At 47.6% G+C, this 27,875-nt stretch overlaps 1 protein-coding gene across 1 annotated transcript; it reads left to right on the top strand.

Annotated features, from left to right (window-relative positions):
* Nucleotides 1-282: 282 nt before the first annotated feature.
* ccdc24 (coiled-coil domain containing 24) lies at nucleotides 283-26,956 on the top strand. Its single transcript, XM_029250087.1, has 8 exons — nucleotides 283-457; nucleotides 5,394-5,560; nucleotides 12,550-12,648; nucleotides 13,967-14,071; nucleotides 15,991-16,045; nucleotides 20,344-20,407; nucleotides 22,648-22,762; nucleotides 23,313-26,956. The coding sequence occupies exons 1-8, from the start codon at nucleotides 290-292 to the stop codon at nucleotides 23,980-23,982; spliced, it is 1,443 nt and encodes a 480-aa protein (XP_029105920.1). The 5' UTR covers nucleotides 283-289; the 3' UTR covers nucleotides 23,983-26,956.
* The last annotated feature ends 919 nt before the right edge of the window (nucleotides 26,957-27,875 follow it).

Genomic DNA, 27,875 nt, shown 5'->3' with positions numbered 1-27,875 from the left:
GATGGCTGTTGACAGCAGACTAACGAACGGGACCTCATTTGTGAACACATCAATTAATATCTGGTAATTAATTATGTCAGTCAGTGATGACGTTCGATGCAAACATTAATACATATTATTTATTAATAAATGTATTCAAATATAAATTATCTAATAAGTGTTTATTAATTTAATGATGTCAGGGGAAATTAAACTTTTTTGCAGTTTGTATTTTTGGTTCTTTTTAGGGGTTGTGCAAATCACTGTATTACAATGTGGGCTACTGGCTTTCCACAGTTCATAGGGCTGTATGGCTTGTCAGGGCCATGATCAAAATATCGACTCTTTGGAGGGCTATGAACCGCCGCAGTGTTTGTGGAGTCTGGTGAAGCAGCATGTTCCCGAGTTGGAGCTTCCAGAAATCCGGGCTGTGCTTGGGGAAGCCCTGGTTGACCTGTACATGGAGATGTACGCAGAGGTAAGAGGATCCCGAAAAATTCATGGGAAGTAATGGCATCGAATTACAACTTTCAGTTTTAATAAACAGCAATAATTTTTCCATCTGTTTTTTTCCCGTGTTTTCAAAGATCACATGTCCTGGATGGTGTTTCCAGTCTGGGAAAGATATTACTGTTTGGCATACATTATAGTACTGGCTGTGTTGCCAGCAAAAAGAAAAAAGACGTGTTTGTAACATGCAGGAGAATTCTCACTGCACATAGGATTGTGTTTTTTGCAAAAGTTGCATTTTTTTATAGGAAGTATAATCATTACTATTACAGTTCTGTAAATATTTGCTGAATGTGAGAAAATGTCTTAAATAGCAGAATCTTGGAAGTATAGTTACCCCAGCAAAGAGGGCTGTGCCGAAATACACCCACTGCATGAACGTGTTTCACGTACATTGTTGAACGTGCCCGAATGCTGCCGCTTTTAAATGCGGTCCAGTTTCAAATCCTCCTGTGGTGTGGAGGAATTCGAGAAGTGGGTTTCCTGGCTTGAAGCCATAAAGCTGAGGTGCTAAGGCTGCGGAAATGTTTACTTTGGGAAGGTGCACCAGGAATTACTGGGCTCCAGTCTAAATGCAGTTGTGGTGGAAACATGCCCTTTTATCCCTCTGAAAACTCTGTTTTTCTAACTGATAAAATAACTGTATTTGACAGAAGGGCAAATGCCTTACATCATTTGCAGCGCTGTATTTATAGCCGTCCAAAGATAACATGAGACAATGAGAATGACTGTAGGCTGCCGTGTGTCCAATTTATTCGAATTCCATATTAGCGTTAGTTAGGAGAAGACAGAGCTCCTTGATTATTTATTCATTATGTGAAGCATATTTTGGCATGAGCTGAAAATAAAGGAATAAAGACTGACTCACAATATACGTAATTTCGATATTAAAATCGACCATTCGACAAAATAGGGATTATAGGCAAAATAATTCTTATTTTAACCCCATAACTGTCACGTCCACGCCCACAGCGCAAGCGACAACACCTGACTCCGCACTAACTCATGAGTAATCACTCACCTTATAAAGACCCTCTTCAGCTGCCGTACCCCTGCGGAATCTCGTTTGGGACAACCGCCCGTTCTCGTGTTACCACACGCACTCTCGCTCTGTCCACCATCTCCGGTTTTTTGACTCCTTTCTTCGTTCTTCGACTACGTCCATGGATCCTCGTTCCTGTCCTGTTCGCCGATCCACCGACCCTTCGCCTGTCCCTGGTTTTGAGAACTCGCCTCTTCCCTCAACTTCTGACAAACAACGCTGCGCTTGGGTTCAGCCATCCCGGCTCCCTGTGTTCCGCGTGACAATATACAACTGGATTCCAGTACACGTTCTTTGCCAGAGTGACTCGAGTCTTGTCCTTCATGTTTCATATTCGCACAGTTCTATACATAATGAAACCGTCTGGTTTAAGAAAATTGATGAAGTTCAAAGGCTATTGTCACAGCTGGCATGGATGCAGTATTCTGAGTGTTTCGTGTCCACGCTGTTAATTATTCACAGTCGTCCTGATGCCCATAAAAATATATTCAAAGGTATGAGCCTTCGCCTGTGCGCTTCCTTGTTTTCCTCGATGCGTCTAAGTGTAAAATTGAAAATGCCAATTTAGAAAAAAATTGCAGACAATAATAAGACCCTGACATAAAAGCGTAGGAATTTCCCAGTGGGAAGAAGAAATAAATCAAGTTGTATCCTGCAAGTCCTGTTCAGAGTTATGCAGTACCCAGTGGTATGAACCTCCGCATGACATTTGGAATGTGGACAAACACTGCAAGAATGTAAACATGGCTGTTTATGCACCAGGAAAAAGTTCGTTTTTTAGATTAACTACCCTTTACCAGAATTCTAACATTCTATTGTTCTACTTATTTTGCAATCTAGAATCTCAGTGGGAAAAAACATGGTTTATTGCTGTTTGTTTCTTGTTATACAGCAGCTATACCGCTGAACGTGAGACAGCCAAGGTGAAGGAATCCCGCTTCTTCTAGTGAGCATATTTTGTAGTTAACACCGTAAAACCTGGCCGTTTGTAACTGGATTTCTATTCAATTGCCTTTTAAAAGTTGCATTTAAAATAAATACAACTTGCAACATGATTTGAATGACATGATATGTTGACATGGTTTGACCTCAAACGACTCCCCAGGGGTTTTCTATATTGTATTTATGACAATTTTATACTTCGTTTTTTGAGAATCATTCTACAGTCCATAGGTGTTGTTACAGTTGTGCACTATGGAATGGATACTGTATCAAATGTATCTTTTTTCTTTCATCAAACTGTAAGATATCAGGGAAAAGATGAAAAATTTTTACAATATTTTTGACCGTATTTTCACCGGAGATGTGTGGCGTGGTTCTAAAAACCCATACCTTGAACGTAAAACAGCAAAACCTTATGCAAATTTTTGCCCGCCCCTTTTTGGGCGATGGGGCCACAAATCCAACTTTCTGACCCTTTAGCATCTGCATAAACATCTGCACCTTCCTGCCATACAAGCGTCGGTGTCTCGGGATCTGCAGCGCAGCAATCGGAAGAAGCGACGCACTTTTGAAGAAGCTCGTTTCACGTGACCCGACCTCGTGCGGGACGCTGACATTCCTTGAGGTTCCTGCTTGTTCATTTGTGGAGCAAAAAGAGCTCCAGGTTGATTTTGGAAAGGCGTGAAAGCTTCCAGTTGGCGAAACAGGTCAGGGAGCAATTATTGGTTTTAAGGAGCCTGGTCTCTTGCCTGTTGACCAAACCATTATCATATTTCACCTGTTTTTACATGTGTTTCTTTACGTTTTTGTCTGCGCTGCGATTTAAGACCCTGTCAGCTTCCTGAAGGGACTCGGGGTCACAAATCAGCAGGCACACAAAGCACAGAGCTCCTTTCACACCGCTGGCCCAGAGCATCGGCATCGTTTCGCTCGTGCTTTTATTTCCAGCGACTCGCTTCTTTAAATGAATGGCTTCCTTCAACAGCAGAGCGCTGCAGCGATGGATATACAGCGTTTTTACACAGGCTTGGTGTTCCTTCGCCACCACCCTCGGTGCAAATATTTCTGCTCCTTTCGGCTTTAACGCACACAGGATATGAGGCCATTGGCGCCGCTTGGACATCAGCCAAGCCCAACGCTGAGTTCAGTGTTTGCTCTTTTCCTTTAGGCCCGGTTGTCCTTTGGACGTGCCTGCTCGCTTGTGGCCCACTGCTCTAACAAGACCAGGTAACCACGTTGAGTCACAGCGACTCTGCGTTTGAGTCTCACTTGGTCAACAGTGGAAAAGCAAAGCTCCTTGGAGCCTTAATGACTGAAAACTCTTCAAAACGTGTCATTTTCGTGCTTTTATGTGGTTCCATGGGAGACAACAGTCTTCAAGGTGGGACGTTCCCTCTAAAACAGTCGGCGTGCATTGCATTAGATGCTCTTAGTCGGCCGAACTGGGCTCCTGCCCATTGCCTCAATATCTGCTATTTTATGACGAGATCGTTTTCAGATTACTGAATGATGCTACTGTCCTGTCCACCTGGTGGCATGTATATAATTCACCCATTGAGACACCTGCCTTTAGATAAAATGTTTTTTAAATATTATCTGCTGTCTAACTGCCAATGAGTACCATTCTGACCAGTCCCTATCATGTTCTCATAGTGGAATGATGCCATTTTTGGCTTGATGGAATTTCCTGGTCCCAGTCGTCTCATGACCAAAACGATCCAGCGGCTCTCTAGTCCTGGAACTATATTGTTTGTGTAATCTTTTACCATCAATCCTGTTTTATGAAGCGTCTTTTGGAATCTGGCAGAAGTATAGAAGGGCTCGATGAAGAGAACAGGGAAAATGACAGATCAGACAGAGAGGAACTAATGACCAGTGAATTCTTTTTGAACGTTTTTAAAAGCAAAGCCGTGTTTATTGAGTTACAGGAAAAATGTTTCAAACACATATTTAGTTTCTGGTCATTATTCCCACCACATTTTGATTTCATGCTCAAGAAGAACACAGCTGCTACAGCCAAGTAATGGCATATAATAGACAGCACCATGGAACCATACAGATGGATGGATGGATGGATGGATGGATGGAAACTTTATTGTCATTGTATGCAATACAATGAAATTTGGTGTGGCAACCCTCAGAAAACAGCAGCAGAAGGAAGACTTTAAATAAATAAGTGGACTAAAACTTTGAAGTCCTCAGCAGCCTTGGGGGGTGGATGCGGGGGTGTGATGGAGGCCACAACTCTGTTCCGTTCTTAACTGTGCTTTGTTTGTGTTTCTGTCCTCAAAAGAGACCCCGAGCACCAACGCGACCTCTGAAGTCGTCACATGTGTTTCCCATTTAACTTTTTCCAGCTGTAGCATTAGCATGTACTCGCAAAGCCCAACCGCAGGTTCGAAAAGGATGTTCGGCACAGTAGCGAAGCAAGCTCGCCGCACGACTTGGGTTCGTGTTCACTCGATGGCTGGGAGAGGCTCAGGTTTGTTTTCACGGCACTCTTTGATGGGGGGTGGACGCCAGCTGTTCCGGTGTAGACGGTGTGAATCCACCCAAATGACCGTCACCCTGCCACTGTAAACAATGGTCATGCTTTTATGACAATAGCCAGCTTTGCCGAAGATCGCAAAGTTGCGGCTTCGTCGGATAAGGTGTTTTACCGGAAGGTGGCTCGCACGTGGACGGGAAGATCGGGTCCGCGGCTCAGCGGCGGTCCCGGTGGCGTTTATCGATGACGCAGTGCGGAAGGTGCTGCGCTCGCTCCGATGGTTCAAACCTTTGCTGTCCAAGGTGCTAATTACAGAATTTATGCTCATCCTCTTGGCTCCGGCAGACCGGGCGTCTCCTGCGGAACACCGTGTTTGACTTTCCTGCAGCTGCCGTGGGGATTTAAGCGGTGACTTCCTTCATTTTGATGCAGGTGGAGATGTGGAGGCAGGTGTGGAGAGAAGCACGCGGGAAGCAGGGCTTCGGGTCCCGGACCCCGCAACCCGCCCTGGCGGACCCGCCCGCAATCAAGGAGCTGCTGAGGGACGAGATCCGCCTGCTGCTGCTTGCCGTGCGAGACGTGGCAAACGGGGAGGGCAGGTGAGAGCGTCTGAATATTGAGCCAACTCTCAGCAGGCTTACTGTGTTACCGTGACCTTGGGGTAAAACAGCAGCAGTACCGCAATGTGAGCGTGCAGGGGATTTTGCATCAAGTCCAGTAGGTTTAGGACATACCACTTAACTAATACTGGTGCCAGGGAGCTGTATGCCACTGTTACACTCAGCATTCGTGTGCCTGAGTGCACAAAGGCTTCTCCCAAATATGTCTCTTGCACTTTGTCTACTGTGTTCTCCCAATTTAGATAATGTAGACACTGTGAAATGGGATATTTTCAGTAGCGACTCAAGAAATTTCATATTGTTATCAGCTATGTTTTTTTTTTTGTAATCAATGAGTCTCACACACACACACACACACACACACACACACACACACACACACATTGTCTGAAACTGCTTGTCCCATATGGGGTCGCGGGGAGCCAAAACCTAACCCGGCAACGCAGGAGGAGGAGGGGACACACCCAGGACGGGACGTCGGTCCATCCCAAGGTATCCCAAGTGGGACTTGAACCCCAGACCCACCGGAGAGCAGGACCCGGTCAAACCCACTGCACCACCACGCCCCTGCCAGTGAGTCAGTATAATGTAAATTTCTTTTGGAGAAGTTATTATTCCTTACTGGCCAGTGTAGAAAATCTCATCCGTGTGTAGTTTTTTTTTTTTTTTTTTTTTTTTACCCTCCACTTGCTAGACTTTCACTTGTCTACATATCTGTAGTTTGGCATCAAACTTCAGCCCGCAGTTCAGGAGACTGAAACCCCCCCAGCTGTGTACCCAGAGTCCCCAGAGGCAGCGCTGAGATGAACCGAGAGCAGTCTTAGTGGTTCGCCCGGCCTGGCCTTCTCTACCCTGCTTGGCTTGGGTCAAAAAAGCTGCTCTCAGGTCAGACATAGTTCATGCTGGTAAATAGCTGGCCTTCGTTTGGGTCTAAGGCACGAAAATGTGGTCAGGTTTCTTCTTGGATTCTCGCCATCCTCAAAGCTACCTGCATCGTGTCCAGTGTCCGTTCAATGTGCGTAATAAGATCGGACCGGTAGTGGCGGTACCACGTCAATAAGAGGTGCAAGAAACGGAGACAAATTCAGACATCGGAGTGACGCTAGGGTTTATTTGTCACAGCATCTGCAAGAAGTTTGAAACTTTACTTCACGGTTATTGTGCGCGAAGTCCGATTCGGACAAGATTCCGATGAGTGTATCGATATCTGTTATGTCAAACACTGCGGGTTTGACCGGAAGGAGCCTGCAACAGGTGATGCATAACATGTGATGATAGGACGCTGCAGAAGTTTCCAAACTCACGTGGAAGTTGCCGCTTCTCAAAAGGAACCACGGCACCGAGCGGCGGGCTCAACGAAAGTAGCGTTTTACGCGATGGGTAATGACTGTTTGTCCTTTCTGTGCAAAATCTCCTGCGGGTCTGTAGTCGGTCTAAAGAGGGTTTGAAAGGTGGCTCCGTACTTCTGACCCCATGCGTCTCTGCTCCCCTCCACGCAGCCAGGGGTCGAGTGCTGGGAGGGCAGACTTAATTCCTGCCATCCCCTGTGCACATTGGTTCAGCTCTTATCCTGTCACTTAATTAGCTCCATTCTCACTTGTTTTGTAAATAAGTGCTCATGAAGATTACAGCTCATTCAGTGTGTATTCAGGAAATGTCACATTTCAAGGGGAAACGCATCGGTATAAATAGCGTAAATAATTAGTTAGGACTTACACTAATTAGGCTCGGGGAATAGATTGTAATGAAACCCAGCGCACGACGACCCCTCGGGAGCGGAGTTCGCCACCCCCGGTCCCGCACTTGTGTTCTGCGACTCTCGAGAGGAGCCGCGGGAGCTCCGAACGCTGACTGAGTGTCTCGGGCAGCTGCAGACGTCCAGGGAATCTGCCGATGGCAGCCGAAGCTGTGCGCGCGGCAGCGGTGCCCCTAGCCAGATGGGCCCACCACTCCATGGAGGGGCTGGCATCCCTCCCTCCCTCCCTCCCCGCACCCAGACGTGGATCGGATGCAGGATGTCCCGCCCTCTTCCTGTTTTTGTTGTCCACGCCATCCGGTGCTCACAGAGCATATTTCGTGTATACTTTTGTGCGTGTTTATCCGTGCAAGTTTATCCACTTTTCTCCAAAGCAACATGCAGTGTTGAGTTACTTACAATTATTTACCCATTTGTACAGCTGGGTAATTTTACTGGCGCAATTTAGGCTAAGTACCTTGTTCAAGGGTACAGCTGGAGGTGACATTTGAACATGCAGGCAGCAGCTCTGACCGCTACACTGCCAGCTGTCCCACCTGCTTTGTATGTAGACATTTGTGCAGCCATTGGCTTATAACTTAGAGTGATATCTGTTTATTACCGAGAGGTGACACTAAACGTGGATTAATGGAACAATCGCAATGAAACCGTGTCTGTAAGTTGCCTTTTAATGACTTGTTTTTAATTCAAAGGTCAAACAGCAGTTTGGAGCGATTAACTGTGAATCTCTAAACTCACACACACTTTCTGACCCGCTTGTCCCGTACGGGATCGCGGGGAACCGGAGCCTACCCGGCAACACAGGGCGTAAGGCCGGAGGGGGAGGGGACGCACCCAGGACGGGACGCCAGTCCGTCGCAAGGCATCCCAAGCGGGACTCGAACCCCAGCCCTACTAGAGAGCAGGACCCGGTCCACCCCACTGCACCACTGCGCCCACCGATCTCTAAATTAAATACATTTATTTTATAGAGGCATGGAATTAAGCTCCTGCAAGTTCTGTGTAAAGCTGGAGAGCGATGTTCGCTCATCACACGTTTGCTGATGTTGTGGGATATACATCCTCCCCACTCCCACTCCCACCCTCACCCCGTTCCTGTTGGCCCGGCACTGTCTCCACATTGCTCGCTCCCACCTCGAAAAAGTCCATAATTTGCCGGTGCCTGCGAGGGACATCGCTCAGCAACACCCTGGGGTCCAGAAAGCATGTCCCTCTCCTCATTGTTCCTCTTTGACGCTGCCTGCACCTCCTTTCTGAGCTCACGCACAGAGATGCTGATGGGGCTTAATTCATAGGGTCCACAACTCATCCTGATGGACTGACTCCCACTGTCGTTTTTTTTCTCTTTAAATCGTTATGTAAATTGCAACCTCAGTCTCAACTGTCTCTGCAAACCGATCGTTTTGGTTTCTAACCTTCATAGCCTTCCGATGTAGTTTGATCTGCCTTCACAAAGCTGTTCCTTGGTTATATGTTCACTCCTTTAATATAATAGAGCATATTGGGTGATTTTCTGTCAGACGTTGAAGGGGCCTTTTTTCTACTAAGGGGAGGCAGGAAACATGCTGTGACGGGTCGCTTTGCTTACCTCCCGGAGTATCTCCGAGAAGGGCTTGCAGGTGAATCGGCACCACTCGCACCTTCAGCAGACTTTCTCCCCTTTCATCGCTTAAGAAGGATCTTAAAGCCCATCTCTCTGGGACTCGTTCCTCCGCTGAGCTCCTGACAGCTTGATAAATTTGCACCGCACCACCTGCCGTGATAAAACAACACACACAAGCGTGAGCCCTCGTGTGGAAACAAGTTTTCTTCACAAGGTGTCCGGTGAACAAGTCGGATGAAGAGATGAGCTGCCATGTCTTCCCAGCGACTTACAACTATTTACTCATTTATACAGCTGGGTAATTTAAGCGGAGCAATTTAGGGCAAGTAAATTGCTCAAGGATACTACAGCTGGAGGTGGGATTCAAACCTGCAACTTTGGGGTCCGAAGACAGCAGCTCTAACCGCCAAACTACCACCAGCCGTCCCGAAAAATAAAGATGAACGCAAGCTCTTCCGCTGTTGACGGACAGCGCTTCCGTATATTTAGCCGATGCTTTTCTCCAAAGTCACTTGCAGTGATTTCCCTACTCAGAGGCAGGTCTTTTTTACTGGAGTCATTCATGGTAAGTACTTTGAGCAAAGACGCTACAGTAGGAGAGCGCCTTCGAACCCGGGTCCTTCAAGTGCGAGGCTGAAGCGCTAACCACAGTGCTACCTACTGCCCCTCAGGGTTTGTGTCCACCCTGAATTGTACACCCACTCAGTCCTGGCAACTTGCGGTTTGCAGGAACCTGCCGTGTGCGTTCGGGGGGCTTCGAACGGGGAGTTATCGCTCAACCCGTTGCTCATAAATGTGCTCCGTCTGCAGAATTTGGTTTTCTTTGCAGTTTTCCTTCAGACGACGGCGGCATTACACAGTCCGTGGCCTCGCATTCCTCCCCTCGGTTTGTCTATCCTGCATTATGCCCGAGTAAGACCCCCGCCGCATATCGGCTGATCTCTTCTCAGACAAATCTGGATCACTTTCCCTTTCATATCTCTCCAGGTTTGGAGCTTTTTCCCTGCCCGGTCGTGCACGAAGCAGGAAACCGTTCACTCGGTGCCTCCTGAAAAGGCTTTTGTGGAGGAAATGGAGCTCGGGGTGGCGATGGCTATGGCTATGCGCCACTTGATTACGGGAAGCTGACCTCTGCTTGTCCCCTCTGTGTGTGTGTGTTTGCGTGCGCTCTCCCCACATGTGTGGTCCTTGGCACTCTTTTCACTCGATTCTCAATCATTGTTTTTGTTGTCTGGGACGCTGGGAGCAGAAGATCACGTATTCCGATGCGCAGGGGTGGGCTGCACCCCCGATGGCGGCCAAACGCTGAGATGTTGAAACGTCTCACTCACGCTGTTTTATTTTGCTCGATAGATGAGTCGTCTCAAACACAGACGAGAGTTTTTCGTCTCAAACTTTTCGCTTCCCTTACTTTGAAAGAGGGCCCTAGCCTCGCGTGTTGCGCGACGTCGTGCCGAATGTCGTTGGACGTGCCGGGAGGAAGGTTGAAGATGGTTATCGTAGTCGACATGCGGTGACTTTCCCGGACCCTTCCGCGGCGCGTGTTGGCCGCACCGGGACTCCTTTGACGGTGTAAGCTGCTTAGGGAGCGGCGTTTGTGACTCTAGGGGAATGAACAATGTGCCCCTGTTCCCCTTATTGTTCCTGCCGTCCCTACCCCCACCCCCGCCCCCACCATCGCTGTGATTTGTGCTTCTCTCCTTCCTAAAAAGGCACGATAAAGCTCGACAGAAACTTATCAGTGTGGGAGAGACTGGTTCTCCCTTTGAGTCCAGGCCTGCATTCTCGTGCCTTTTGCAAAAGAGGCTATAAATTGCAGCATCTTTTCAAACTACATTTACGTTTACATGTATTCATTTAGCAGACGATGTTCTCCGAAGCGGCGTACGTCTCAACGAAAATACAATTTGTGCGTTACGTTAAGAGAAAGAGACATGTCTGCAGACGCGATTCTTAAGTAAACCTGGTTTGTTACTTTCCACTTGATGCACCGATGTTTATCGCTCGAGTAGGTGCATAAAACATAGGATAGATGAATCCTGATACCCTCCTAGCAATTTTTTTTGTTTAATTTTTATAAGATACGCAAACAATCGCATACGATGTCGGAGTAGCGGCTGTATAAACTACCTTTTAACACTGTTTGCACTGCAAGGTTCGTACTTTAAATTGTATTTATGTATGTTTTAAAGTCAAAAGGCAATTTAGTAAGCGGTACTGTCTATAGTAAAACTTATCTTGGAAAGTTAATCCCAAACAAATGATGTTTTTCCCTTGTTGACTCTTCAGAACAAAAATGCATCTTCCAGTTTTTTGAGTTTACAACTGGATGTAAATGCAGGGCAAACGGGTGAGTAATGCTGCTGTCTTGCAGCGCCTGGGTGGTGCAAGAGGATGTGGGTTTGATCCCTGCTCAGTCAGTGTGGAGTTTGTATGTTCTCCCTGTATCTGTGTGGGTTTCCTCTGGGTGCTCTGGTTTCCTCCCACAGTCCAAAGACATGCTGTTCAGGTTCCTCATAGTGTGTGAGTGACAGAGAAAGAGTGTGTTCCAGCAGTGTAAGTCACCACGGTGAATAAGATATGTGGGCTCTACACACTACATTGTATCCACTGTAAGTTGCTTTGGAGAAAAGCATCTGCTAAGTAAATAAAATGTAAATGGATGTTGAGGCAGCTGATAGTGCAGTAGTTAGAGCTGCTGCGTTTTGATCTGAAGGTTGCTGGTTCAAATCTTATCTCCTACTGTAGTACCCTTGAGCAAGGTACTTACCTTAATTGCTCCAGTAAAATTACCCAGCTGTGTAAGTAGTTGTAAGTAGCCTAACACTTAATTCGCTTTGCAGAAAAGCATCAGCTAAATGTAAGTGGTGGCATGAAGTCATTTGTTGTGTGTTCTCCTTAGCATACAAAAAATATGACTACATTTCAATGACGAATCAAGTAAATGTGACTGTGTGTTTGTGTGAAGGATGTTGCGGTGCGTGTGACGTTAATTGTAATCCATTAACCGATGACCACTTGTGTACCTAGGAGATGTGTGTTCCAGTTCTGTATCTGCTGCTATAACGTACTGTAGATGTTAGAAAGTCTAAGTGAACGGGGCAGATGGAGAGTTTTGAATCCTCGGTCGCACCCCCCCCAGGTCTCCGACACAGATTCCTCTCTCAGGGCTCAGGGAGCTGGCGCGTGATGAAAGGTATATTTCGTCTACAGCCGCGAGCCCCATGCCAGCCCGAGCCTCCGGTACAGCCTCATTAGCCTTGGGTACCACAGAAGAAAGACACGGCCAAGCGACAGACACAGCGAGTCTTTAGGAAGGGCCTCTGGGAAAAAGGACCCAGGTGCAGCCTAAGGCTGTTTGCCTTTCCTGCCTTGTGATCCCTCGCAGACCGGCTTTCCTTCTCCCTCTCTACTCATCTGAAGGTGTTTGATTCTGCAGGAATGTCTGGTTATGATAAAACAAGCTGAAGGAATAAGTAGGTCCGTCTCCTCCAGCGGCTGTGCGCCACGTGCAGCGGGAGCCAGCTCTACCCCACCTGTTTCCATGGTGACCCATGGGGATGACAAAGGGCACTCCTCTCATTTTTCCTTTTGTCCTTGCTGTCCCAGGGATGGGGACGCCATCACGTCCAAGTTCAGCCCCATCGTGGTGAACTACGCAATGGCCGGCAGGCAGCAGGAAGCCCCCGGCGGAGCCCCGGAGGTGAGGTCAGTTCCACTCTTGTTCTCGTCCTTTGAAGCACAACTCGCGCGGTGGATTATGTGTGGTCTTACTGCATTTAAACATACTATTGCTATTAAATTTCCTTATTAGTGCAGGAACCTTGTTAAAAAAAAAAAAAAAGGCTTTGCAAAGTAACTGTGTGCCGAGGGAGAACTTTCCCTGTATTCTGCTGACAGCAGCACATCCAGCTCCGAGGGCTTCCACTGGGGATGAGGAAAGTGAGTGTACGCCACAAGTACGGTGAGGTTATTAAGGTGTGGGGTTCATAATCGGTTCCCTTTATTGCTCACTCGCATCCGGTGCTGATTCACAGCGGGCCTTGAGAGAACCGGTTCGATTTTATGGAAGATTTCGCAAGTTTCCAAGAACCAGACGTGATCTGAATGCGAGTTTCCCCAAGTGGTTCCGAAGAATTAATATTGTCTTGGTTTCTCCATTCAGTGTGCTGGGTGGTGACAAGAGCCAGACCCCAGCGATGGGCTGGGGGGGACGTGGAGGCAACGTCTTGGCAGGGAAAGGCTCTCTCCATCTCTAATGCCTCACGTAAAGGATAGATTCTAGTCCTATTTCCCATAAATTATTCTCCTAAATAATATGGGCTTCAGGTGCCTCTCTGACTTTCCAGTAACACATCACTGCCTTTTAACTGCTTCCCTTCAAATTACATTCTCTCATATTTCAAAAGGTATTGAAGATGGATTCCTTATTAGGTTAACCTCCATTGATGTTTTCCTGAAACACACAATAAGGGCCAAAGATCAAGTTTCTGCATTTTATTATGATTCTTTAGGACCATTACTGGTGTTCTCTGAAACGGGCTTGCGGTTTTCTGGGCCGTGGTTAGTGGACAAAGGCACCCCCGGATGCAAGGCGCTCATTTCCTTGCAGTGGCTAGAGGGAGAGACGGGGCAGTGTGTAAACAGACAAGGGGCTCCACTTGAAGCATCACTTCCATTCTCCACAGCCAAGTGATGGCAGTCTTCTGGCCTAGTGCACAAATGCAAAGAGCACCTGTGGAAAAACATGCTGGGTAGTTGGTTTGTGGAGGCGTGCACCACCCCGGGAGAGCATTTTCTCACCTCGCGTTGGCCAATTTGGGATAATAAGCCAAACAGTCACATCTCTGTAACCTTCTCACAGTACCGCCATTAAACTGCCTAAAGGCCCGTGGCATGGTCCCCACACCCTACACCGTACGTTCTAATCGCTTGTCATTATAGCTTGCTTGGGAGAAAGGCATCGGCCGAATGAGGTAGTACGCAGATACTGAACTTTCTTGCATGTCGACGTCTCATCCCACAGGTCGTCATCCGGGCCGTCCCGCAGCTCAGCTAGAGAAGACGACATCAAGGCCATAAAGGACAAACTGAACATGAGCGATATTGACGAGGTCGTGGCCCATCTCAAGTGAGTGCTGCGCGTTCTTCGATATGTGCGTTATTAATTATTACTACATCGTAGCCAATCGTAGGTCACAATTTCAGATATAGACTACAGAACAAATATAGCATAAAATATATTGCAGTTATTATAATGCAGTCAGTTAGTCTGGACCCCCCACGTCACTGTAGTCTAAAGTTGTCAAGTGTGCGTCAGAAGCAAACGCCCTGCAAGTTTTCAATAGCTCGGTGCCTTGTGTGTGTCCTAGAATGCCGTGTGTCTACTAGTGTCAGGTCCGGTGTCCGTGATTCCTTAGTAACTGCACCACCTGCTGGTTCCTGTGAGCTTCTCGCGCCTGTGCTATATTGTCCACAGCTAACAGTGTGTCAGTTACTGTCATGAGCAGTTTCTGCTAAGTCATTTTTAAACTCAGTAGATCAGTAGCTGTGCCTCCAGTCATTTATGTCTTGTCAGGAAGCACCGTGTGACCATCAGTACAGAGTTGTGGAGCAATGAAGAATGATCCAGCAGTGTAACTTCAGTGGGGCAATTGCACAGGATGCAGATGCCAGATGTACGTTTACAACACATAAGGAATTTTGACGAAGATCCTGTGCGCTACACGCTCAAAAGTCTCTCAAAACTCAAAAGAGAATTTTGCTGGTTGGTTCTCTGTGGTCCTTCTGTGCTCCTGTGGCAGCTGTAGAGACCTCCAGCCCCACGCACTGATTGGGACCATATGTCTTTGCCAGGCAGCCACGGCAGCACGCCTCCACCGTAGCGGCAGTGTTCGGCCCCGCACCTGGGAGTCCGCGGGGCACGTCTGTACTGTGATTCGTCTTGGCCCGGGCTCTCTACGCTATTGCGCGTACCGAATCGAGAAGCAAGGAGATGGGGCTTCCTGAGCTCATTCAGGGAAGACTTTCCAAGTTGCTTCTGAAGGGTTTCATATATCACACCAGAAAAGGCCTCCGGTCGGAGAATAAGTAGACTGTGATCCAGGGTTATGCAGAATCTGCCCTCAGTCACCTTATTTCTTATTATGTATTGGCAAATATGCCCTAAGCTCCTCCCACTGCTCTTCATTAGCTCCTTCTACTGGGCAACCAAGCGCTGTTCTCCTCTTAGCTCCTCCCACTGCATATCCATACCAGCTTTGCCCACATACCACCCTACCAAGCCGAATCCAGGAATGGCCTGCAAACAGCCTGCCCGATGTTTCGGAGGAGGGGTAGCTGAGCCGGATCGCGGCCCGCAGAACAAAAGCCCCTTTTTGGGAGAAAATGAGAACCAGACGTTTGCCCCGACCCCGGTGGAAACGGAGGAAACAAAGAAAAGCGGAGGTTTCACAACCCAGAAGCGAGACAGTCTTCTTTCTCCCCCTTTGTAGGTTTTTAAGAGCTCCTAATGATGGAGTTTGTCCATGTGCTACACGCTCAGCGGGCTCCAACACAAACACACTCTTTCAGAGTCATAAAGCTACTTTTATGCACTGCAGGTGGTTCTCCACACCACTGCTCTATAAACACCACAACATTTCTGCGCTAGAAGATAAGGCCATTTTCTACACTGTTACTAGGTGTTTAACTACTAGATTAAGCGCTAAGGAAGGTGCAGCTTTAGCAAGGGCGTCACTTTCTGAACAAGAGTGATCGAGCTTCTTCGGGTCGCCCGTCGATGTGTTGATTTCTGCTGAGGCAGAGGATGGAGACTCATTTCTACTTTGCTTTTCGAAAGCCTGGAACTATTCAGTTGTTTAAATGACTGTGTGGGAGTAAACTGTGCTGCTTTAGATCAAAAACGCCTCCTAAATATTATGAAATTGGTCATTTACAATAGGCCTTGAGCAGTGAGAAATGAAGAGTACCAGGTTTCTCCTTCCAATGCCTGGTGCCAGTAGAGCTAAATGTTGTTTGTCTTCTGTACCTTCACATTCACATCAACAGGTCTGTCCTTGCAGAGGAATGTGAAACACTGAAAAGGGACATTCGCTTTTTGCAGGTAAGTGTTACTCATTCTCTGGTTTCCCCAACAAAGGTGCACATTCGTTGTCAGACTCGCTGGACACACACTGGGCCATCCTGCTGTGGTGGTGGCGGAAGGTTCAGGATGCGCGGCGCAGGAGACGCACGGCCGGGGTTCTCTCCTTCTACAGTCAAATAGGCGCATGCTGGGCTGCCGGCGGAGCTCTGCTCGATGTGTGTGTTACATCACCACCCATCAGGAGGAAGAAAATGCAGGTGGCCCGCAACACACACGCCACTGCTCCTGAGCTCATCTGGGTGCTGTGCTTTCAGGGGGAAGTGTATGATTTGACACCGTGGCTACAGCTAAATAGGAAAGCTCTACGACAAAGAGCGGAGAATGTGGCTGGTGACCGTCTTCAGTAAGCCTCGCTTTCTTGACTTATTTCGACATTGAAAGGTGTTCAGCCTTCTCTCCCTCCCGGAAGACCTCAGAAGTGCTGGTCTACAGTCAATATCATAAAGAGAATACCATTACCTTTACCACGTGTGCAGTATATCTATCTTTACACGCTGAGGAAGGTCGGCGGCCGAAACGCACCTGTGCCTCAATTTCACGTTCATGTCATACTGTAATAAACAGCTACAACTATGCTGTCCTAGATATATTCTACTTCAGTTTTTCAGATGATTAAGGACCCGACTAAGCAATTTTTCCTTGACGTGTACGGTGAGCACGTATAAAGTGATCCGATTTCATTGGTTTGCATTCATCGCTTGTGCGTAACGTGAAATGCTGAAAGGCTGCTCAAGAAGAGGGCTTACATGGGGACTGAATTTGACCCCCGCACAAGAACTTGGAAGCAAAACCCAGGCGACTGCTTCTTGAAAATTCATTTTGTGGGTTTTTGGTGCGGAGCCCTGGGCTTTGGGAGCCGGTCAGGAAGCCGCGGGGCATTTGCACCGATGGTGTACCACCTGGCAGCCTTCTCGGTCCGTATCCCCTCATCCTGGCCGCATGGGAGCTGGGTTTAGGCGCTCCCAGAACAAAAATCCCCACATGTGGCATACATAAGCAGCGTGGTCATGGGCCTTCGTGTGTACGTACTGTTCGCTAAACTCTCTGACCCGTTCCGTACGGGGATTTTGCTCGGCTGAGGGCTAATGTGATTGGCACGTTTGGTCACTGGGAGAGCAGTCAACTTCGAGAAGCATCGCTGTCATTAATGAGGAAGAAACGAGAAGCAGAGCACTGTTAGAGCGCTCAGTGCTATGATTCATCGGTTATCCGTTGGAAATCCCAAAGTCCGAGGCTGTCACATTACTGCGGCGTTGGCCTGTGTCGTGCTGATCCTGTGCCAGCTGATGAAAACTCCGAGACATTCGAGATGACTTTGGAGGACATACCCAGCGCTTTAGGCCCTGACCTGCCCTACGCTCTGAGTAAGCTGATCTGAGTCCTTGGCAGCACTACTGAAATGAGCCTGGAGTTTCACCCCCCGCGCTCAACAGCTAACTCTTTCCAGAGCTCGGCATGGACCTCGCACGTCCACGGAGTCTCCAGGCGCCTTCTGCAGGCTCATCTGGCTCACGGCACCGCTGCACATCTGCTGAGCGGCGAGTCGTTGTAGAAGGGCTGATCCAGGGATTTCGCCTCCGACCAGATGGGGAATCTGCTCCTCACACACACACACACACACACCTGCACACACATTACACATGTTTTTACATGCACTGATCAGTGTGGGGATTTCACATTGTCTCGCCTCAGTGCGACATTAAAAAACTTAAATACTACATATGCAAATGAATGAGTTTTAGAACACTTGTCCAGTGTAGGGTTTTGGTGATCCAGAGCCTATCCTGGAAGCACAGGGGAGTCACACACACTCATGCATTACGGGCAGTTTAGAGTCATCAGTTCACCTGAAACAGGTCTTCAGACTGGGAGGAAAGTCACACGAATTCTTGGAGACATTTTTATTTATTCATTTAACTGATCCTTTTCTCCAAAGCAACTTACAATTATGTGCCTGTTTATACAGCTGGAAAATTCTACTGGAGCAATTTAGTGTAAATATGTTGCTTAACGGTACTTGAGCTGGGAATCACCTGCAACCACAGGGTCTAAAGGCAGCAGCTCTAACCACTACACTCTCAGCTGTCATGTACATGGAGAACATGTAGATTCTACACGGCCCAGGAGGTGTTAGGCACCAGCGCTACGTGCTGTGCTACCGCAACACCAACGTTTTTAAACAGATTTGTGTTTTGTCGGCATTTTTCCAACAAGGTTTTGTTGCCCTGGAAATGTCCCCATAAGGCCAACATAACCCACACACACACACACACACACACATACATAGGCACACAAATCCCATTCCTGCTAATTAACTCCATCCCTAAGGTTTGGAAAAAGGGTGAGATAAATGCAGAACAGGCCATTCTGGAAGCACTGGTGTCAGGTCCAGCTGTTTGCTATGCAGATGGATGCTTCTCCTTTGAAGTGCTGGACCCCGTTCTGAAACCTGCCTTGGATTCACAGCACCATCTATCAGCGTGTTTTCACTCGAGACCAGGAGCATTGCGGAGGGAGGACTTTGCCAGCGAACACTCGTTCTCCGTTTGATGAGCTCCGAGCTTCCCGCCACTTCGGGTTATGGACTTCGGAGCCAGAGTGATTAAGGCACTTCCCTAATAGGAGCTGCTTATAAAAGCACACGGGTGTTTGTTTACAGCAAAAGGTCAGGAATGCAGAGATAAGAAGCAGCGGTAGAGTTTTCGGCGCGCTTGTGGGTTTCATTAGCGTTCCCGGAGCCGGGCTTTCGAGAGCCGGCGGAGCGGCGCTCTGGACCCCGTGGGCCGGCCGACTGGGGGAGAAAGCCGAGCGGCGAAGCAATGCGGCGTAATGGGAAAATCGCTCCAGTATCTCCCGAGTCCGGCCGGGAAAGTATGCAGACGTGCTAAAAACAGACTAGTTAGCATAAAACAGGCGCACAGCGAGAGAGTCGGCAGGCGGGAGCGAACAGGACACGGACGCCTCCTTTTTGGGGTGCTGGAGGAACAGGAATTGGAGCTATTTTGGATGTTTGTCGCTGTGTTGCGGTGCGGTTGGCGATCCCCCCCCCCCCCCCACTCTCTCCCCAGTTCTACGCAGGAGCCCCTTCCTTTGTATCCATGGAAAAGCCAGCATTTTTAGCCCACAGACAGCGGATTTGCGCTGAAAACAGGTCTAGGCTTCATTTGGGCCTGATCGGTTTGGAGGAGGTGACTTCGGTGCCGAGTCCTCACGGCACAGAGAGCGCAGACAGAGTGGCCCGAAACACGGCAGAGCGAACAATCTTCGATCTTGAGTCGCGGAAGGAAACGACATCTTGTGCTACCGCTCCCTTGCAGAATTTGTGTGAACCGGAACTTGTGGTCCACACAAAACCGGTTTGCCAAATTGGCTTCATGAAATTGGTGAAGTTGCTGGTGTGTAACGTCATTTTGATAAGGACAGTTTTGATTATTTATACCGTTATGTGTATACGGTGCTGGAGAAATGCGCGAGTTCACTTGCTGGAAACTAGTTTTTTCTTTATGAGGTGTTTGGTTTGATGAAACGAGCTGCTGTGTCTCCCCAGCTCTTCTGCAGGACACCTGCGTCATGCTTTTCTTTCACTCCTCTCTCCAGCGTGTCCCATACGGATATCGCGGCTGGAGCCTGGCCGTACTCGAACTTTTGACTGGCACCGTATTTGCGCGGCGCTTGGATCGGGAACTAGCGATTCCCGTTTGGAAGTAGCTCCGATTCTCAGCAATTACGGGCGCAGTGACCGGTCTGCTGCCCGGGTCTCGTTGGCTATGATTTTTATTTTCCGGGGAAGCCGGTGTTAACGGCAAAAGTGCAGAGCGAATCGATCCAGGACGGACTTGCCATGAATGTACGTGCCCATTCTGTGAAGACGCCTGTCGCCCTCACTGAAAATTGCTGCAGGCTCTTGGACTCTCTAGCAGGTCCCCCCATTCTGCATTCCTGTGTGGAGTAACTCGCATTGCTCTCTGGAATGGGGTAGTTCCCTTCGTCGATGTGGTTGTGGTCCAGCGCGCCAGTCTGACCAACTGCTTTGTCCCTGTAAAGCGTTTTATTTGATTGGTTTCCTTTAAAAAAAACAGCGTAAGCTGTGTGTTTAATTCACTATATTGAAAAGCTTTACTCTTTAGCGCTCACTGACATTTTAAGCTGTGGTTTCCAGAAGCTTCTTTCAACCAATGAGACTTTCGAGGCTCCTATATGTACCGAGCGGCTGGCTCTTCCACCTGCTTTTGATCCCATTGTCGGGATGGTTTCAGGACTGCGTGGAGAAGTGCTTCCTGGACCGGAGTGAAGAACTGAGGCCGGAACCCACCGTATCAGGTGAGCGCCGTCGATTCTGTCGCTGTCCGAACTCACGTGGCCCTGCCCTCCGGGGACGACCTCTAACATCACAGGGCCCGTTTGTGGAAACCCAGTCCGGGTAAATAAAGATAAGGGTTTAGAAATACTTAACATTTCTGGTGAAAGCATCATAAATATAGTTTGAAGAGTCTGCCCGGATGTGACAAGGCTTTTTTTTTAAATTAAAAAAAGTGTCACTGTAGCTACTGCATCATTAATTGAGACCAGCTGCCCCCTAGTGGCTAAGAGGAGAAGTGTTTCCCTCTGTTTTCTCCAGACTACATTCAAAGTGTCATTTGCTGTTTTGCTGTCATGATATTTGTCAAGAAGTCAAGAAGCAGTAGCTAAAGCGCAGCACTAACCAACATTTCTATATCATCCAAAGTGCCGCGCACAAATTACGATGACCGCAACAGTAACGGCTACAGCTGTGTACGCAAACATCTGCTTTATTGCCGATAAAACGCGCAGCTGTGCGATTTCTCACGTTAAAGTGCCTATTTCCACAAGTGTATCCAAGTATGAAGGAATGTGTTTGAGGTGGGGGGTGTATTAGCGGTTCAGGAATTTTCTGTGGGTTTGAACATTAGTTGGACTCTTGACTCGGCTTAAGGTGTATAACCAGGGTGCAGAAAAGTTCTCGAACCAGTGCTGTGGGCCCTTTGAGGACCGAGTGATGTATCTGTCATTGGTGCCGTCACCTCACACGCACAGCTGGAGGGTTCGATCTGCACTGGGCTTCCTCCAGGTACTCTAGGCACACATCTTCAAGCAGGTCCAGGGGTCTGCTGGTAGTGTAGCGGTCAGAGCTGCTGGCTTTGGTTGCAAGTTCAAATCCCCCCTCTGGCTGCAATACCCTTGAGCAAGGTACTTACCCTAAATTGCTCCAGTAAAATTACCCAGCTGTATAAATGGGTAAATAATTGTAAGTAGCTTAACACTGTAAGTTGCTTTTGAAAAAAGCATCACCTAAATGAATAAATGTAAACTGTAAGGTTAAGCCATTATGAACAACGAATATATTTTCTGTGTGTGTGTGTGTGTGTGTGTGTGGGTTCCGGCTGCTGAATTGTAGTGCTCCTGACGGGAGGAGCGTAACTGCAGTGCACGCAGGTAGTGAGAGCGGACTGATGCTGTGTCGCGGACCGTAATAAGAAATGGAGAGGGGAGTTGACCTCCACCACCTGCTGACCAAACACACGTTCCGGGTGTGTCCTGTGTTCTCCCCTCTCCACCTCTCTGGGGGTTAGTGTGGTCCATGTGTCCTAGGACAGCTTGGCACCATAGTGTGTCTCTCGGGCGCAAGAACCTCCTCTCGTCAGTGCCGGTGGGTCACAGGCTTCATCCCAGGAGAGTCCCTCGCTCCAGGTTCCAGGCTCCTGAGTAAGTGGGATTAATGTGCCACTTGCCCAGACAGCGTGATGCAACTGCACTCGTCCCACCAGCAACCATTTAAAGCGCAATGCTGTTAAATTATGGGCTTGTCACGGCACCCAAACGCTCAGCGATGGGGCCGGTCTGCTCAAGGGCTCACACACAGGTAAGGGACAGGTAAAGAGCTTCTGAGGTTCAAGCCACACTTTAATGTCTGTTTTCTCCCGGCTGCAAAGTGAGATTGTGCGGACTAACGGGGACAGGCGTCAGGTTACCTGACACCTAGTTCAGGGCTGGTTTTGTTTATTAATTCATTTATTTTGGTTCTGCCTGAAGAAGGGTGCTTTGTGTTCGGCTTCAGCTCTTTCTAAAATAGGAGCTGCTGACTGTATTCAGGTCCTCACATTTCTTCATTCCAGCGCAGCACTTTGTTAGAGGAGCTTCTCTTCTGGTAAAACAGTGGTAAATGTCCCTATTGTAGAAATAATCAGCATTTGTGGTTTGTTTATGCAAACCCCTTGAAATGTTATTTAATAATTCTACTGATGGTGTTTAGTACATTTTATGGGCTAAGCAGATAACTGCTCAGCACTCAGAGGTGATACGATACTCTTGTTCTCTGTAACAAGGCAAATAACATGTTTTGGTGCGATCTGGTTTCATGGACCACAAGTGAATCAAATGGATGCCAGGAGAATACAACCCACCTCGTCGATTATTCTGTCACACGCAGCATCGCAAGAAAAAATAAGGAGGAGTTTTGAGGACCCGAGGATGAGAACTGGGGACCTGAGGGACGTTTTCGAGACATTGAGGTGCTGACTGCTGTCCCTGTTTGTGTGCAGAGCTCAGAGAGGAGAGGAGACGCATCGAGAGGGAGCTGCAGCTCCAGAGCCACTTACCCCACCCCCGACATGCAGACAGAGCCGCTGTAGATGGGGGTCTGACATATAAGCTCAGGTAAGCATCTGCTCCCTTTACCTTGGGACTTCTGAGGCGCTGATTGCACACCTAAGGAATTATTATTATTATTATTATTATTATTATTATTATTCTTTAGCTAATGCATTTATGAAAAGGGACATCCAGGTTGCTCTCCTCTCATAGATAAGAAGTTGCACAAGGCTACAGCAGTATGCATGCAAATACAGACAGGTTACAGTGAAATCCAATACATAAATAGTGCAAAAACTGACAGTGGAGGCAAATAAGTGAAAAACCAGAGTAGTACTGACAGCTCAGTCCCAGAAGCAGTTGAGGTTAAGTACCGTGTTAAAGCACTCCACAACAGAGACTGCAGGTTATTTGTCCTTTACCACTCTGCTGTCAAACTTCATAATAAAAAATGATTAATGTAATTATTCATTTAACTTTGCTGTATGCATGTTCAGCATTTTTGCTTGTTACTGTAATTGTACAAATTAGAACTAGATTTGCAGAATATTTTTTTTTAAAAAGCAGCGAATATAGGATGTCTGTCTGATGCCAAGCACTGTGGACGTGTTACCAGGAGTACACAGCGGATGGCGCTGTCTGCTCCTGATCTGGTGCCAGAGACGCGATCTTCTTCGCCGCCCCCTTCCAAAGTCGGCTGGCCCCCCACCCAGCCCAAGTCCGGGCTCCCCACAGTCAAGCGCGGCACAGAACACCGCCCTCCGGACGGAGCCGTGCGCCACACCACACCTACCTCTGTCCTTGTAGGGTCAGGCCACACCCCTGGCTCCTCCCTCTGTTTCCATGGAGACGAGTCAGCTAGGAAGAACTGCTCGAACCCGTGTTCAGGGAGCGACGGCAGACCACGGGCCCTATTAAGAGACCACAGACCCAGGCCCATGGTTTCCGCCTCTTCTCTCAGTTCTGCCACTCTGGAAGGAAGGCCTCATGTGAACTCTGACCTGGATTTGCGCAAAAGTGCTACAGAGACCCCCCGCAGAGTCCGTCCCGGCCCTCGGTCGGCCTCCCCGTCGAGCGTGGCCGACGGCAGACCCCGTGGACGCCGCGTCCCCCTCCGCTCGGCTCATCCGCTGCCCCCCGCGAGCAGAGCGAAAGACGGCGGCCTGCTCTCCTCGCGTCCGTTCCTCCCGTCCCCACCCGAAACGCAGAGGCCGGCCTCTAGGGGGCAGTCCGTTAGCAGACGGCTGCGTTTGCCGGAGGCGAACGGCCTCGTGAGCCCAACCTGAGCCGAGTGCCGAGCGTACGGCGCCGAGGCCGCACGAGCCAATTAATGGGTGCTGTTAAAAATAGCCGCAAAGGCGTTGCTCATCGCGCTCGGCTGTCCTTGACGGCACAGACCTCCACCCTGTAATTTCCGGAACCTAAAGGACGATTTAATAACACACATATTTGGCATTTCCAAACACTGTTCCAGGAGCGAAGACATTCAGACGATTTGGTGAGGCGGGATTTATATACTGCTAAAAAAAGGACGTGCGTTACTTTTTTCTTTTACGAAAAAGTTTGTTGTCACACTTGCTATGTAGTAGAAGTAGTACCGGTGAAAAGTGTGACAAAGTAACCCGGACAACGCAGGTTTAGGAGCTGGACGGAGGAGCGAAACAGAGCAAACCCGCAAGTGTCCTGCGCGTCTCGGAAGTGCAGCGGAGGAGCTGGCAAGGCATGGCAGTGCTTTTGTTTCATAAAACTTGTAAAGCAACGTGTGTTCGTTTAGAGATGTACAAGGATTTATTATCAAAATATGTGATTTGCGTTCAATGTTTTTGTAGAGGAGACAGAAGGGAAATAGACATTATAGGGGGAAATTAACTCAGGAAGGAAGCTGTAACAGTGGCATCTTCATCTGCATTCTATTCCATAATTCAGTAAAAAAAAAACAAATGCAGTAATTCATTTTTAAAATATAACTTTATTCAATTCAAATTGAACAGTTTAAGATATCCAGTTGACATGAGACTAAGACAATTTCAATGAAATTTGGCCCTAAAACACATGGTTAGATATGTATAATAAACTTGTGTTCTTTCTTTCTTGTGCTTCCTTTCTCCTGTCAGACTGTCATCATCCCTATCATCATCATCATCTTCATCATCATCATCATCATAATTACACCCCAAACGTTACAAATATTTTGCTTTGTAAAAATATAAATGGCAGTAGCTCTATGAGTTCTGTTGCTTTTAAAACACAAATGACTTTAAAGTGCTGCAGCAACATGAAAATGAAAATGAAGTTCCATCATTTCAAGTCAATGAAAAACAGGTCACAGTTTTAGTTACACCAACTGTCAGTTCTAATAATTGGTTAAAATTTTTTGAAACGTGTTAAGATTTAAATATATATTAAAATGTGTGAAAACATCAAAATGTAAATATTGATTTTTTTTTTTTTTTAAATCCAACAGTCTTTGAACATATCATTTTAAAATGTACAATATAATCCAGTTAAAGGAGTCTTCAAAAGAATTAAGCGAAAAGGGAGTTCAGATTAGTCCACAGCGGTACTGGATTAGGGTTCATAATACTACTACATTAACCCTTTAGGACTGAAGAAAGAAAGGCTTCGCTCTCCAGTACCCTGGATATGTTACCAGTTTTGGTATTGTTTGACACTCGTGCACATTAAATCGAGGGACGAGAAAGAGCGCGGACAAGCTGACGCCGCTCTGCGGTCGGCACGCTCGGCTCTCCGAAGGCGCTCGCCGGCCTGTGGACCGCAACGGAAACAGCGCCGTGTCCCCGGAGTCCCCGGTACAAGACATTCCCCTTTAGTTCAAGGCTCCGTCCAAAGCTTTGTTTGGCAAAACATTTGATATCAGCTGGCTTGTTTGAACTTCTACGAAAGTAGTGTCACTGAACCTGGATAAGAATGGTTAAGTGTAATGATGGGTTTTTTTTTTTCTTTTTTTTTCTCTCATATATACATAATAAAATAATTACGAAGGTAGACTGTGTTAGAGGACAACACGGGTCGTTACGTTTCGACTACATTTACAAAACACCGAGACCGATAATGTCCCGAACTACGTGTAGACTCGACAGTGATCGAATACCCACTACACAGAACACTGAACACGTGTTTTTCTTTTTTTTTCCACCGGCTACTTTCACTACAAAAAACACTGATCAGGCCCGCCCCTTGAACAATACAAAAAAATACAGGTACACGCCAGTGAGATTAATTTTTACATCGCTGTACAAGAAACGGGGAGAAGGAAGAGTGCCGAAGATAGCTGAGAAAATAAGGGCGCAGAAGCTGAACAATCCGTAATACCCCGGGCCTTCTTTCTTTCCCATTGTGAAAATGGTCGCTAAAGCAGCAGTAAAATGTACCGCATTTTCTTCATGTTAGCCAGGTGCTGCTGAGAAAATGCGTGGGGCGGCGAGCTCCACGAGTAAATAAACGGTAGAGTCGATCCCTGCATTTAGCAAAACTGTAATACGTATTAATTTCCAGTGAATGGAACTGTAATCAAGTAAATGATCAGAAACCCAACGTCCTCCGCTTTCCGTGCCACCCTTCAGTATGCAATGCGGTAGTTGCGCAATACATTCCATCCAAAGTAAAGCTTATGTCTGACAGACAGTACTGAAGTCAACGGTTGTGCTTTTATTTGTGCGATAACCACTCGAACCGCTATCTAGTCCCCTGAGTTTCAGATGCCTTCTACTGGAGCGCATTTCTTCAGAGCCTTCATCATTAATTACGGTTCTCTTGTTTAGCTGACATTGACCCGAAGCGTTTCATCTGGAAGTACTGCAAGATCCGTTATGCACAGCGATTTTACTGGAGTAGTTCAGGCAAAGTGTCGCAAAGACGGGCACTACAGCGGTAGAGGGGACAGGGACTTGAACCGGCAACCTTCACGTCACAAGTCCACGTCCTGCTGCTATGCTGCCTCATGACCCCCTGTGGGGTCTTTCACAGAGATGGAAACCTTAACAAAAATGTTCTGACACGCTGCTTAAATTCTGCCCATATTCTCCTATAAATCGCACAGGAGTAGCACCGACTGAAAAGGAAGAGGGACTGGTGATGACAACGATGCGGACGTTCAGTAGCCGCAAGTGTCACCAGACTGTTCGCCAGCCTTCTGGGCGAAACCAAATGCTAGTGGCCGTTCCGAGTCTCCTGGCAGGACGCTGGCCCCCTGCTCTCCGACACCCTCGGCACCCTACCACGCTGTGCCAATAACAATAATAATAATAATAATAATAACAGTAATAATAATAAGAATATACATACAATTACCAATGAAAATCAAGTCATACGTGAGGCATGGTAAACTTATTGCTTGAGATGTGGTTGTTTATAAAAGAAACATTTGATTTTCCTTAATTATTTCTGTTACATGAAAACAATGGAAGCTAAATTATCATTATTATTATTATTATTATTATTATTATTATTAATCACAATAATAAAAAAAAAAACAACAGCACAAGTGAACGAGTGATGGGGGACAACTTTTAAGTTCGAACTCCGCAAATCTGTAACGACACCCTGGGAGCCGGCGAAGCTCCTCCCTCCGAGGTTCTTTCCCCGGACCAATGGAGGGCCGGAAAACTTTGCCACTTCCTGCCCCGGGTCCAATCACACTCCCCGTGTGACTCAGCATTACGAACTGCTCAAGACACAGAAGTTCTCTGTAGTGGTAGCGGTCTTTAAGGTAACAAGAGCAAAAAGAGCATCTTCTCCCATCTGGAGAAAAAGCGACTTACAGAGGCGGAACTCACGCGTGAACCAAAGCCTATGTTTCAGCAATGTCACCCATGAAGAGTGTGTCTATTTTTGGTAACATGCCTTTTTCCATAGGGGCAGTGAAAACTGGTTAGTAAGAGGTGCCATCGCTGGCTCGGCGACTTCACGTTGCGCACAGATGTGCTGCTGCCCAACCGAAACCTTGAGTCTCTACGTGAAAATCACAGGAACAAAAATGCCTGGAAGACCATAAAGAATTCGCACCTTAGGTCCCGTGTAACCCCTCACCCTGGTCCGAAGTAAGACCTGGTGTGGTGTAGAAACTTGAGAAAGCAAACGTGCTGAGACCCTGAGAATGGGTGTGGAAAAACAAAGGTTGCTTCTAAACTAGGGCAGCTGCTACGAAAGCCGGAGTCCA

This window comes from Scleropages formosus, chromosome 3, assembly GCF_900964775.1.
Source record: "Scleropages formosus chromosome 3, fSclFor1.1, whole genome shotgun sequence".
Taxonomy (NCBI): Eukaryota; Metazoa; Chordata; class Actinopteri; order Osteoglossiformes; family Osteoglossidae; genus Scleropages; species Scleropages formosus.
This window is presented reverse-complemented; position numbering and strand designations above follow the sequence as displayed.